The 14420-nt window shown below is 43.8% G+C and overlaps 1 protein-coding gene and 1 long non-coding RNA gene across 3 annotated transcripts in view; both read left to right on the top strand.

The window, feature by feature from the left end:
• The window catches only part of P3H2 (prolyl 3-hydroxylase 2), a 177834-nt gene extending 170499 nt beyond the window's left edge, over positions 1-7335 (top strand). For both annotated transcript variants that reach the window (XM_086319406.1, XM_086319412.1), the window contains exon 15: positions 6266-7335. In XM_086319406.1, the coding sequence (XP_086175532.1) occupies positions 6266-6358 (93 nt within the window). In that variant the 3' untranslated portion in view covers positions 6359-7335. The remainder of the gene's footprint in view (positions 1-6265) is intronic.
• Positions 7336-8597: 1262 nt separating this feature from the next.
• Positions 8598-12779, top strand: LOC147379738 (uncharacterized). The gene is made up of 2 exons (XR_015133927.1): positions 8598-8681; positions 12651-12779. It is a non-coding gene; the product is annotated as an uncharacterized LOC147379738 (long non-coding RNA).
• The last annotated feature ends 1641 nt before the right edge of the window (positions 12780-14420 follow it).

The following is a 14420-nucleotide window of genomic DNA, read 5'->3' as shown; positions in this document are numbered from 1 at the left end:
CTGATGGGGAGAAAACAGCATCTGCATTTGTAGGGAGATATCAAAGGAGACTTACTTACACAGAAAGTGTTGGTCGCTCAGTTGTGCCCAGCTCTTTGCAACCCCATGGATGGCAGCCCACCAGGCCTCTGTCCATGGGATTTTCCAGGCAAGGATGCTGCTGCTGCTGCTGCTGCTAAGTCGCTTCAGTCGTGTCCGACTCTGTGCGACCCCATAGACGGCAGCCCACCAGGCTCCCCCGTCCCTGGGATTCTCCAGGCAAGAACACTGGAGTGGGTTGGGATACTGGAGTGCTATTTTCCTTTCCTTCTCCAGGATTGTTAGCATCGGGCAACCATAAAAGAGCAGAGGATGGCAGCTGGGCACAAAAGAGAGAAAGAACAATCCTGACAGAGGGAGCGGGGCAGGGAGAAATCTGAAAACATCACAAGGGACTGAGTAGTCGCCTTTACATTTAATTCCTCTCTCCTCTTGCCTCCCCACGGCCAGAATCCCAGTGTTCCCCACATCACCCCTTCTTGACTAAAGAATCTAGGTACATGAGTACACAGTGGAGATAACAACATTGTTGGAGAATTGTCTCTTGTTTTTTTTTTTTAATATAAATTTATTTAAATTGAAGGCTAATTACATTACAATATTGTATTGGTAGTGTTAAACATTTAATCAGTTTTATTATTCAGTATCTCAGCCTTTCCTTCAAGATATTTGTTTCTATCAAAATAAGCTCTCTCTCTCTCTCTCTCTCTCTCTCTCTCTCACTCACACACACACACACACACACACACAAATAACACAAAGTTCTCTTTTTTCCTTCCTAACATGGAAAGTACTAGGGAAAATCCTCCAGTCTCTAGGCTGTGGCGACATCTAGTGGTCACAGAAGAAAATGACCAAAGCTTCTGTGACAGCTACCAGGAAAATCTTGCCTATGACATGATTCCCAGACTTTGCTCCACAATGTAGTCAACTGGGGATCTTTACAAACTATTGACATTTAGTTTATTGACACTATTGACATTAATGGCCCCAACATTTAAAAATCCTAGATTTACTAATTTAGGTGTAGGAAGTTTTAAAAGTTCCCCAGATGATTTCAATGTGTAACAAAGTTTGAAAGTCCCTGAGTTGTTGAGTCACTCAGTCGTGTCTGATACTTTGCAGCCCCGTGGACTGCAGCATGCCAGACTTCCCTGTCCATTACCATCTCCTGGAGTTTGCTCAAACTCATGTCCATCAAGTTGGTGATGCCATCCAACCATCTCATCCTCTTGTCCCCTTCTCCTCCTACTTCAATCTTTCCCAGCATCAGGGTCTTTTCAAATGAGTTGTCTCTTCACATCAGGTGGTCAAAGTACTGGAGCTTCAGCTTCAGCATCAGTCCTTCCAATGAATATTCAGGGGTGATCTCCTTTAGAATTGATTGGTTTGATCTCCTTGCAGTCCAGGGGGCTCTCAAGAGACTTTTCCAGTACCACAGTGTGAAGGCATCAATTCTCTGGCACTCAGCCTTTTTCATTGTCCGGCTCTCACAGCCTTACATGACTACTGGAAAAACCATAACTTTGACCATATGGACCTTTGTCAGCAAAGTAATATCTCTGCTTTGTCATATACTGTCTAGGTTTGTCATTGCTTTTCCCCCAAGGAGCAAGAACCTTTTCATTTCACGGCAGCAGTCACCATCTGCAGTGATTTTGGAGCCCAAGAAAACAAAGTCTGTCTGTTTCTATTGTTTCCCCATCTATTTGCCATGAAGTGATGGGACCGGATGTCATCCTCTTCGTTTATTTGAATGTTGGGTTTTAAGCCAGCTTTTTCACTGTCCTCTTTCACCTTCTCAAGAGGCTCTTTAATTCCTCTTCACTTTCTGCCATAAGGGTGGTGTCACCTGCATCTCTGAAGTTATTGATATTTCTCCCCAAAATCTTGATTCCAGCTTGTGCTTCATCCAGCCTGGCTTTTTGCATGATGTGTTCTGCATATAAGTTAAATAAGCAGGATGACAATATACAGCCTTGATGTACTCCTTTCCCAATTTTGAACCAGGAGTTAAGCACCTCCTTTCAGGTTAAATCCCTGAGCAAAGAAAGCCTGCCTTTCAAGATGTCATCAGAGCTGGCAGATGTACATGCTCATTAGAGTTTACTTTAAAGGCATTACATTCTCAAGGAGTATTAAGCATCATAAATTCTTAAGGATGCCCAACATTAGAAGCTTTGATTCCTTGTTAGACAGTTCCATCTCTCTTTTAAACTTCTTTTCTTTCAAGAGAGACAAAATTGCAACAGTCTCTTGTGCGGTCAGATCAGAGCATTTTGTATCTACATCAATTTGCTAATCAACGAGGTGTTTTCCCTGCATTAATAAAGCAGTACTCATGTAGGGGCTTCACTAGTGGCTCAGAAGTTAAGTATCTGCCTACAATGCAGGAGACACAGGAGATGCAGTTTCAATCCCTGGGTTGGGAAGACCCCATGGAGGAGGAAATGGCAACCCACTCCAGTATTCTTGCCTGGGAAATCCCATGGACAGAGAAGCCTGGCAGTCTATAGTCCATGGGGTCACAAAGAGTTGGACACGACTGAGCATGCACACACACACTCACGTGTTTTATTTGGACATTATGACAACTGTTTAGTTTTCTGTTATTTAGTATATCTGGTCCTTGTCAACATTACGCTCAATTATAAACTCTTAAATAAAGGAGATTTTATTATCAAGTCATAAAATAATCAAGTTCTTTGTATAACTTACTATGCTGGGAACTGTGCTGGGGACTACCTATAGGAGATACAAATAGGCATAACTTTTATTTTCAGGGAACTTGAAGTCAAAGTGAAGAGGCAATACAGGGACCTGAGTAATTAAAACACAAGGCAAAATTCAGCAAGAATTATTAGAGCCAAAAATGCATGGTGTTCATGGGACAGAAAGAGGGAACCAGCAAAGGTTTCATGGAGGAGATGGCATTTAATAGGAGCCTTAAAGGATGAACATGATTTCTTAAGGGAGAGACATTTTTGGCATGTTAGACATCTACCCATGTATTTATTCATCAACTGTTATACTGTGCTGTGCTGTGTTCAGTCACTCAGACATGTCTTACTCTTTGCGACCCTGTGGACTATAGCCCGCCAGGCTCTTGTGTCCATGGGGTTCTCCAGGCAAAAATACTGGAATGGGTTGACATGTCCTCCTCCAGGGGGTCTTCCCAAACCAGGGATAGGACCTGTGTCTCCTGTGTCTCCTGCATCGCAGGCCAATTCTTTACCACTGAGCCATCCTGCTAAATGTTAGTTGCTTTTCTGGGCACAGAAAATAGAACAGTGCCCCCCAAATGACAAGATTCCCTGTTTTCCTGGAGCTTAACTTCTAGTGGAAAAAGACAGCACATAAATAAAGAATAAACAGTTGAAGGATTTTCAGGTAGTGAGAAGGTATGTATGGGAAAGAAAATAAGACAGCTGATTTTAAAGTAAAAAGGAGGGGGTAGCAAAGTGTGAGAGGCCTCTCCAGCCAAAGAAAGGAAGAAGCCAACAGTGATAAAGGTCTTGGGAGGAGTGTTCCAGGGGAGAAGAGGTTGCAAAGGCCCAAAGATAAGAAGGAGCACAGAATGGTCAAGAAGCAAAGAAAGCCAAGGTGACCAGAACATGGTATGTGAGGTAGAGAATGGGCTGAAGGGAGAACACAGAACAGGCAGCAGTTAGACTTGATGAGTTGTTCAGGAAATATGAATTCTCTTCCAATGTATTCTGTAAAAAGGCATAGAAAAAAATCCGAACAAAATTTTTGACCTGCCCGATGGGAAAGAAGCCATGTCCCTTCCCCTTTCCCCTGCCTCCCCCGATCCTGAGAATTACAGGATAGGAAAGACTGCCGTAGCTAACATATCATAGACCAGCGTCATAGAAAAGAAGGTGAAAAGATGTGGGGGACTGGAGATGTCATTTGGAAGTAGGCCAGCTGGGTCAATGGTGGGGGAGCAGTAAGAGAAACACAGGACGTGATGGAAGCAGTGCTTAAATCCTAGGGACACTCAACCTAGACTAGGATGAGGAAGGCCTTCGCAAAGCGCGGTATCCAGAGATCTCAAGGTAAGTCAGGAAGGTGGAGTGTAAGGCAAGGTGAAAGGAGAAGACAAGGTGAACTGAAGAAGAAAGAGAAATCCAAGTCCTTACAAGCACATCAAGAAAGGTGGACCCAGAGCATCCAGCAATGGGAACCCATGCAAGGGCTGTGAGCAGTGAGCTGGAAAGGCAAGTGGCCATGATTCCAGTGCAGAGGGTCCAATAGGAGCATGTGGGAGGGGATGTGACACAGATCAGTTTGAAAGCTACCACAGCAATTAAGTTAAGAGACAGCAGGGTCCTCAAGCAGGAGCGATTTTTCCTGCCGCTGTGCAATTGGCAACATTTAGAGTTTTTTTTTTGGTTGTCACAACCTGGACTTGGTTGCCACTGGCTACCTGCAGTAGGCAGAGCCAGAGATGCTGCTAAATACCCTCAATGCACAGGACACCTCTCCACCCCCCACCAACAAAGAGTTATTATTTGCTCTAAAATGTCAGCAGGGCCACGCTTGAGAAACACTGGCCTTAACTAAGGTAACAGTTCAGTTCAGTTCAGTCGCTCAGTTGTGTCCAACTCTATGACCCCATGGACTGCAGCACACCAGGCCTCCCTGTCCATCACCAGCTCCCAGAGTCTATTCAAACTCATGTCCATCAAGTCAGTGATGCCATCCAACCATCTCATCCTCTGTCGTCCCCTTCTCCTCCTGCCCTCAATCCCTCCCAGCATCAGGTTCTTTTCCAATGAGTCAGCTCTTCACATCAGGTGGCCAAAGTACTGGAGTTTTCAGCTTCAATATCAGTCCTTCCAATGAACACCCAGGACCGACCTCCTTTAGGATGGACTGGTTGGATCTCCTTGCAGTCCAAGGGACTCTCAGGAGTCTTCTCCAACACCACAGTTCAAAAGCATCAATTCTTTGGCGCTCAGCTTTCTTCACACTCCAACTCTCACATCCATACATGACTACTGGAAAAACCATAGCCTTGACTAGACGGACATTTGTTGGCAAAGAAATGTCTCTGCTTTTGAATATGCTATCTAGGTTGGTCATAACTTTCCTTCCAAGGAGTAAGTGTCTTTTAATTTCATGGCTGCAGTCACCATCTGCAGTGATTCTGGAGCCCAAAATATAAAGTCTGACAATGTTTCCACTGTTTCCCCATCTATTTCCCATGAAGTGATGGGACCAGATGCCATGATCTTCGTTTTCTGAATGTTGAGCTTTAAGCCAACTTTTTACTCTCCTCTTTCACTTTCATCAAGAGGCTTTTGAGTTTCTCTTCACTTTCTGCCATAAGGGTGGTGTCATCTGCGTATCTGAGGTTATTGATATTTCTCCCAGCAATCTTGATTCCAGCTTGTGCTTCTTCCAGCCCAGTGTTTCTCATGATGTACTCTGCATATACGTTAAATAAGCAGGGTGACAATATACAGCCTTGACGTACTCCTTTTCCTATTTGGAACCAGTCTGTTGTTCTATGTCCAGTTCTAACTGTTGTTTCCTGACCTGCATACAGGTTTCTCAAGAGGCAGGTCAGGTGGTCTGGTATTCCCATCTCTTTCAGATATTTCCACAGTTTATTGTGATCCACATAGTCAAAGGCTTTGGCATAGTCAATAAAGCAGAAATAGATGTTTTTTCTGGAACTCTCTTGCTTTTTCAATGATCCAGCGGATGCTGGCAATTTGATCTCTGGTCCCTCTAAGGCAACAGTACGTGCACTGAAAAGAAAGGGTCAGAAACAAGGGGCAGAACAGAGAGGACTCGGTGGTATATCAGATCCAAGAAACTATCATCAGGCTTTGGGGTGAATGTGGAAGTCGTGATGGTCTTAACTGAGAGAGGAATTCTGTGAAGAGGACAGAGTAGCTCTGCAGGGGAGAAGCTGTAGAATTCAGCTTGACAACTGAGCTGGAGAACTGAGTTGGAGATGTCTGTGGGACCACAAGTTAGAAATGGAAGTTGCAGTTGACTATATAAGATTTCTTGACAAGAGAGTAGTCTTGGAAGGTAATTGCTGAGTATACAGGGAAGTCAGGAGAAGGCACCTGGATAGGGATAGAATGAGGCTACATCTTTAGCTGGATTTAGCATCCATTCATGTACAGATGATACCTGGAAATGTTGGGGGAGCATCTGGCACTGGCATCGCTTGTAACAGCAATGTTTATATTGTCTTTTTTTACAGGAGCGAATACAGGCGGATGAAGTGATCGCAATCCTGGATCAGGAACAGCAAGGGAAGCACGAACTGAATATCAATCCCAAAGATGAGCTATAAAAATGAGAAAAAGAGTCTCTATCAAATATTTATTTAAATTGTTAATCTTATGAGAACTTTTTTATTTTTGTACAGAGCCACGGTATAAATTAACAGGTTAATATGAATCAGCAAATCTCCCTTCTGTGCCTAAGGATGCTTTCTTTGCCTCAGTCTGTCTGTCTGTCTTGGTTTTCTCAGCAGATTGTCTTTCAAAGCCCAGTCACCCCTTCCCCACTGTGCGTGCGCATGTGCGCGCGCGCACACACACACACACACACACATACACACACACACACACACACACACAGACTTCATTTGCTGCAGATCCTAAAATTCAAGCAGAAAGAATAAGTCCATTCCTGGCGAAACAACAACTCCTATGCATGCCCAGATCTAAAGTTAGAATGTGATCGGACTCAGAAGGCCTTTCTGGCTCTGTGACTTTCAGCCACTGTCTTTCCCAGAGCTGATGGCTGTGACTCTGAAGGGTCCATGGTGAGGTCAGAACTGCTTCAAGTCACTGCCCTGAGGGCCCCCCAGGCTCTGCAAAGGGACAGCTCTGATGAAGACTGTGAGACGGAGGGGTCAGCCTTCCCAGGCCTGGGTGGAGTTTTTGACTCTGGTGTTTTTAGCATAGAGCACCCTTACACTGGAAGCTTTGATTCACCCTCCACTATGCGCTAGTCCAGAAAGGACTGCCCTAGGAGTGTTGTCTTTAAAAAGCGTTTTTCAAGGGTTGAAGTAGAATGGTTCTTCATCCCAGCGATTCTGGAAGAAAATCTTTAATCCCACCTGAATGTGGGCACCATGGCTACACTGCCCGAGAGAAGGATGTTTTGTTCTTCAGGGAGAAAAAATGGATTTCTGGTTGATTCCACTCTTCATCTGAGTGTATTTTGAGCCCCTCCTACCCCTTCCCCCACCTATGGTGCTCTCCAGCTCATGGATTTTAGTGTTTGTATCTGATTTGTTTAATAAAGGGAGGCTTGTTTTAATATCCAGCATTTGTTTTTCTTCTCCCAAATGTTTGGTTTATCTCCAGGTAATCCAAACAGGAGCTTTGGGGACCACCCAGGGATAATATTGGATCATGGTTCATTTTGTTGGCAGGGGCTTGGGGCTGCAAGGAAGGTATGAGCATTCCTTCTGAAGAAACAGGGATGGTTAGCAAAAAGATGTTAATCCAGAGAATATCTGGGGTCCTTGATGCTGGTTCTAAGGAAAATACTACCAAGACAGTGTTTTGCGGGGGTGGGGAATGGGGTTATTCTAGCCGAGAGAGTCTGCTCCACTAAGCCAGGGGAGATCACCTGACTCTTTGATGGGCAGTGGTAGAGGCTGTAGCCCTTAAGAAAACCAACAGATAAAAACATTTTCTAGGGACTTATCTGGTGGTTCAGGGGCTAAGAATGCTCCCAATGCAGCAGACCCAAGTTCCATCCCTGGTCAGGGAACTAGATCCCACATGTTGCAACTAAGATCCTGTACTAAGAGTTCTTCAAGAAAGTCTGCAACATACTGCAGTGAAAATCAAAGATCCCACCCGCTGTAATGAAGACCTGGCACAGCCAAATAAATACTTTTTAAAAATAGCAACAATATATTCAATCATTATTAAAAAATTGATAAAAATCACAGTAACTTTCTGCCATTTATGATCTTGGGTAGTGGTAAGAACATTCATCCTTTGAGACTGAAAAATTGAGTCATAATGATTTGTGTGCCATCTGTTTTTCACCCAACCCTCTGGTTGGGGGAGTGGAAAGAGCATTAGATTATAATCCCATCCCGATCAAATATGCTCTGCTGTGTGACCCGGAGCTAGTCTCATTCCCTTTCTGGGCTTCAGTCTCCTCTGAAAATGACATCATTGCCAGTAATTGTTCCCAGAAACCGTCCCTCTTGATCTAAATACAAAACAAAGCCAAAGGAAACAAACCTAAAACTCTGATTTTAGAAACATTCACAAATACCAAATTTACTTCTACTAACATTTGGAGAATTGTGTATGGGTTCATTGTGTGTGTATGTGATTTTAAAACCCGGAACCTAATTTTAGGTCTGAAATTCCCTAAGCTTTGGAACAGGAGGTTGCTATTTGTCTGCTGCTTTACTGAGAAATGTTTGCTGACGCTCAGATTTGCTAATAGGAGGTTCTGGCCAAGGATCTAATTTCTGTTTTCTGGCAACAAGGCATCAACAAAGAAAACCATCTTTGGCTCAATGCGGTCCTTGCTTCCTGGGTGCTCCCGGTGCTCTGGGAGAGGCCAGGACTCCAGGACCGAGTCTGCCTTTCAGTCCCGCAGGCAGTGAGCAGAGGCCTCAGGAGATGGGCGTCATGGTAAATCCCCATCTTGTACCACCCCTGACAACACAGAGCTGTTATTCCTGTTGTGCAGGCTACCAGGGTTGGGTTCTCTACTTGGGACGTCACGTAGACACTCAGGCATTTGTGTTCTAATCTGCCTCACATCAAACCACGCATAATTTCATTCAAATATTAGCGAGTGTCATCAGATGATTTTTTAGAGGACTGAGCTTAGAAATCACTTTCTATGTGATGTCTGGCCCCTTGTGTAGAAGGATGGGAAAGCTCATTAGAATTTCTTAAGTTTTCAGAGCTAAAGGAGGCTGTAGAAATTGCAATTCAATTCTGTCTTTCTGTCTGGGAGGAAACTGAGGCTCAGAAGTTGAGAAAATGATTGTGTGGTTGCAGAATTCAAGCAGGAAGAGCTGGGGCTTCTGAATTGACTTGTACGAGAATCCTGGCCCAGGGCAGCATCCTCTAGAAGATGGGTAACTTTTTCTCTTTGGCCAAAGGTGGTACTTGGTCATCAGTCCATGGATGGACCTGTAGTTCAGTTAGGACCTGCAGGACTGTGTTCAGAAGTGATGTCTTTCTCGAATTCCCTTAAAAGTGCTATATGTGCTTGAGACAGCCCAGGCTAAAAGCCCAGTTTTTATGACTCCAAGTCTAGGACTCTTCATCTCTGTCTCACTGGGAACTATCTCACCCTAAGGACTCTCCTGTGTGTAAAACGCCCAAGATATTACAAAGCTTCTGTTTTCTCCCGTATTGTTGGATTGAATGCTCAAGACACAGGACGGGTTCTTACACTAGAAACCCCAGGAAGTGTTCGGAGTCCAGATTATGAGGCCCGTTTGGCAGATGAGGAAACGGAGAGCAGTGAAGTGAAGTCAGAGCCTATGCCCACTGGGCTTAGAGGGTGCAGGTCTGAGGCAGAAGCAGCCTTTTGAACAGGAAGGAAAACAAGTGCCAGCGTGTTTGCTTCCAGGCATGCCTACTCTGAAATTGTACATTCATGTAAAGAACAGAGTTAGATTTTTATCAAACCTAAACTTTTCCTCCTTTCTTATTTTCCCGTTGATGTGTGAAGGCATATTTCCCCCTTCTCTCCTTGGAGAAGGATTGAATGTGGTTGCAAAATTCAGTGAAACAATACTGGGTGCCGGGCCCTGCTTTCATGATGCTCACCAAAGGGAAGAAGGTTCTAGTCAGGTGCCATTTTCCACCCACTCCAAGGCAGAAAGGATCTGGCATTTCTGTTTCCTCTTGAGAAAACCCTGACTCAGAACAGACCCATTTTCTTAGAAGTGTGGGGTCCTTTCCTCAGAGCCCTGAATGTGAATTGCTTGACAGGGAAATTTTAGTTTTAGCATGGTTTTCATCACTGCTTTGTGCATAGAATTCTTTGGCACTTTTTCAGCTGAGGAGAAGCCATGGAATGAGTCAGTGCCATTTAATAGTGTATATCTATGAATTTTAATTGAAGTACAAATGCTGAATTATTTCGCATAAGACAGCCATGGGGAAAATCTCCCTCACTGACGTCAAGAAAGGAGGTAATGAGGGCCACCTCACTAGATCCTGATGCCAAGGATCAGGTGTGCTGAGGTGACTGACAATGGTAGGGCTGAGAAGTGGGGAAGAGTTGAGCTGGTCCCACATCCAAAGCTCTTCTCAGAAACAGGAACCATTTGGCAAAACGCCGCCAAACCGAAGTTAAAATGGCCTATGGGATGATCCTGGTTGCATCCTGCCAAGAAGTCTGTGATGTGAAGTGACCTCCTCCACACAGTCCCTCTTCCCACCCACAAATCTACTCCCAGATAATTCGATGTTTACGACATGAGACATAAGGGCCCCTACCATTCCAGACCCGCATGATTTCTTCAGACACACCGAGACACATAACACCCACCACTGTTTGGGCTCGCTGCTGGGTTGGAACTGCAGACTCATGGTGTCAGAGCTTCCTCCTTCCCACCTCCCACCAGGTAATCATGGTGTTTCCTCTCCCCACTGCTGATCTCAGAGGCCAGACGACCTCAAGTCTGGGACAATCTGATCTTAGATCCTGGCTTGCTCTACAATAGATGGCATCTGCCATGTGAAAAGCTGGCTGAGTCACTCACCTCTGCATTGAAAGAGCTTATAAAGGGCTCACAAGACAGATAGCCAAACAAAAGTTTCCTGTTCTCTCTTCTCCTGACATGCATTGCTAGGGAGGAAAATCTGAATGCTCTGTTAATTCAATATACAACCCACTTTTTCTGGTCTATGATACCCCTTGGGGGAAGGTAAACAAAATGAGCTTCACCCTTTCTTTCCTTGTTAGGCTATTAGAGATTGAGGCTACAGATGGGTTTGACAACCTTTCTACCTTAACAGCCTTTCTATAAGCCATCTTCTGCTTTGGAAATGCCAATCAGCTCCGTTCATCTGAGTGCCCTCTTGAAATTGGGAATTGAGGGTCATCCCATCTTTCTGGGAACACTTGCCCTTGGCCCATCATGTCAGATTCAGGTAATTTCCCTCATGACAGAGGTACCTAAAAAGGCCCTAGAAATCCTACCTAGACCCCCCTAAATTATCCTTGTTCCTCCCAAGCTGATGCTGTTACCTCTGAATTGCTATCTGATGGTGGGTGGGGAGAACAATGAGGACCAGACAAGAAGGGTTACCTGTAAAGTCTCATCTTTTTCCACTTATAAATCATATGTCCCATTGTTTCAAAGGGTTGTAATCATGGTTGGCATTTACAAAGCTTTTTTTATGGTCTTGAAGCACTTGGCAGTCAAATGAAAGTACATAATTATCCCGAGAGACACATCAGTGCAATCTTCATTTTGTAAACAGGGAAAAGGAACAGGCACAGGAAAGGAGGTATAGGAAACCTCTGGCCATTGAGGAAATCATTCCTGAGATACCTTGTGAGCGGCTCCTCAGTAGTGGGTTTAGAGAAGTGTTCAAAAATGAGTATGATTTTATCCCCTCCTTTAAGAATTTCAAAGTAAAGTGGAAAAAATAGATGTAAAGGAATGAAAAATATAAAATGAGACAAGTGTGGTGACAGGAGGGCTATAATAGAGGCAGGTACAAAAAAGGCCACATGAGTTCAGAGAAGGGAGTGGCTGGAGGGAGGGAGAGCTTAACAGAGAAGATGGCAGTTACCTTGGGTCTTGAGTGCCTGTCTGTCACCAATAAGCAGAAATGAGCCACGATGGCCTCAGCTGAAAAAGCGGTTTAATTTGAGCCTGTTGGTTTCTTGGGTTCTAAAATACTAACCTTTCAGAAGAGTTGGAGAGTTTATTTTATATGTTTAAAGATTTTTTTTTTTTGACATGGACTATTTTTAAGGTCTTTATTGAATTTCTTACAATATTGTTTATGTTTTTTGGCTGCAAGGCATGTGGGATCTTAACTCCCCACTCAGGGATCAAACCCATACCTCTTGCATTGGAAGGTGAAATTTCAACCCCTGGACCACCAGGGAAGTCCCTGGAGAGTTTATTTTAAAGTTGGTGTTTTGAAAGTGGGGAGGGATGAAATCTTTACTACTAATTGCCCTGGGAATGCAAGTTAATGAATGCTGTGAAAATCCAAATAAATACCAATTTAAAAGGGGCTTTATTTTATTCCCTTGTCAGGAGGTTTATTTAAGTGGGTGGAGCAAAGCCACTAAGGATCAGGCTTCTTGATGAAAAGTAGAGCTGAGGGGAACCTCACCTTTCAGGTCAAGATCCATGAAGTTGCCCAGTGGCACTTCCCTCTGTCCATGAGTCCAAGAAATCTCTCATTCCATATGCCCTGGGGCCAGCCACTCTCTCAAATGCTTACACATTCATCTCACAAATGGGAAAAATGATGATATTCCAGCCCATCTGAGGATATTCAGATGTGTTGTCTGCAAAAACCTAAAGCATCTGGTAAAATCAGTCAAGCTTATTGTAAAACCAGAAAAATATGGGATGTTTTAGTAAGGACATTTCTTTTACCGTCATGCAGGAAAGAGAGTTTCAGCAGCTTTGGGACTCCTTGGAAGCAAACTGTCTCCAGCAGACATTGAAGGGGACCTTCTACCTCATTTAAAACCAGAGTCCAATAAAACATCATGCAATAAATTGTCCAATCACACTTATCGTGTCTGTTCTCTGTACCTGTTTTTGGTTTGTTAAACCTTGTAAATGCTTTTGAAGGTCTTAAGCAATCATACTTAATCATGCATAATTTTAGAATAAATTATAGAATACTTGAGGCTTAGAAGCCAACTTCAAGACTTCTGGTCACGAGAATATTCTGAGCTCTCATAATATTCCACCATTTAGCAACATTTACTGAACAGATACACTAAGATTTTTGTGGTATTTGAAGTTCAGAGTTTCAGGACATGTTTTCTTCATGAGATAATATGAATCAGAATTATATTTATTTGGAGTCATTATTGGTAAAAAAAAAAAAAAAAAAAGTGCTATTCAGATGTTTTTCTTCTTCTCAGCATCCCAGATACGGGCTTCCCTGGTGGCTCAGTGGTAAAGAACCCACCTGCCAAGCAAGAGACCTGGATTTTATCCCTGGGTCAGGGAAATCTCCTGGAGGAAGAAAGGGAAACCCACTCTAGTATTCTTGCCTGGAAAATCCCATGGACAGAGGAACCTGGAGGGCTATAGTCATTTGGATCTCAAAAGAGTTGGACACTACTTAGTGACTAAACAACAATAATCCCAGAGAAAGTTATAACAATATTTTTCGCAGAACTGGGTTCTGAGAAGTCTTAATTTGCAGTTTGTTCTACCTTTAGTTACTTCTAATCAAGAACAGGCATGAAGGCATCACGGGACCCCCATGGACTCCACAGTGCCGAGACTCCTGGAGGGTGTTCCATTTCCCTTCATTGTTTAGCATTGTGGTCACTAAGTGCTTCACAGTCTCCCAGGAGACAGGACCATTATTGACACAAAGGGAAAAAGAAACCCATAATAGACGAACAAATTGACGTCAGTTCACAATAGATGTTAGTTTCCCAAATAAAAAATAAGTGTATGTACTCTCTAAGGATGTTTTGCAGTTCTGATCACTTTTTTTCTGAAAAGTTAGGAGGCAGGAGGAATTACTATAAGTTGATCTGCTTCCAGGTCTCCCCACCCCTCCAAACTCCAGTGGAAATCCAGAAGGAGGATCCTGTCTTCAGTAAGATGGTTGATACCACTGCACAGGGAGGGTGCCAAGTCTGATTCCAGCTCTGTTCCAACATGCTCTGGTTTCCTCATGGGGAGCACTCTGAGTCTTCTCTGAACCTTCAAGCCGCAGGGCTGAGGGTATAGATTTTTCTTCCAGACGTTTGGCTTCTGAATAATGTTTTTTGTCTCTAAGGGTCATAAAAGTATATCTGATGTTGCTCCCTGTACCATGAACTTCTCTTTGAAGCACCAGTGAGCCACTTCAAAGGCTCAGCACCACACGGACAGGAAGATGCTGTTCCTGGGGTCTCTGCTCTGCCAAAGTGCGCCCACCAGCCTGGGACACTTTGCCTGCCAAGACTCTTAAAGACCAGGTGTCAGATACATCAAATGTGACAAATTGGCATGCTGAAAACTTCAACCATCTTGCCTTCAAAACCAGCTTGGAATATCCATCATACTTTGAACTCTATGGGGAAAAGAAATGCATCAGCTACATGCAGGCTGATTTACAAATTATGCAGAAAGCTAACTGAATGGTCCTCAAAGCTCAGCACAGAGTGCTCATAGTCACCATTCAGTCCATAGTGAACTGTCC

This window comes from Bos grunniens, chromosome 1 (genome assembly GCF_055505025.1).
Source record: "Bos grunniens cultivar Pamir isolate PY7600 chromosome 1, Bosgru_T2T1.0, whole genome shotgun sequence".
NCBI classification, from domain to species: Eukaryota; Metazoa; Chordata; class Mammalia; order Artiodactyla; family Bovidae; genus Bos; species Bos grunniens.
This window is presented reverse-complemented; position numbering and strand designations above follow the sequence as displayed.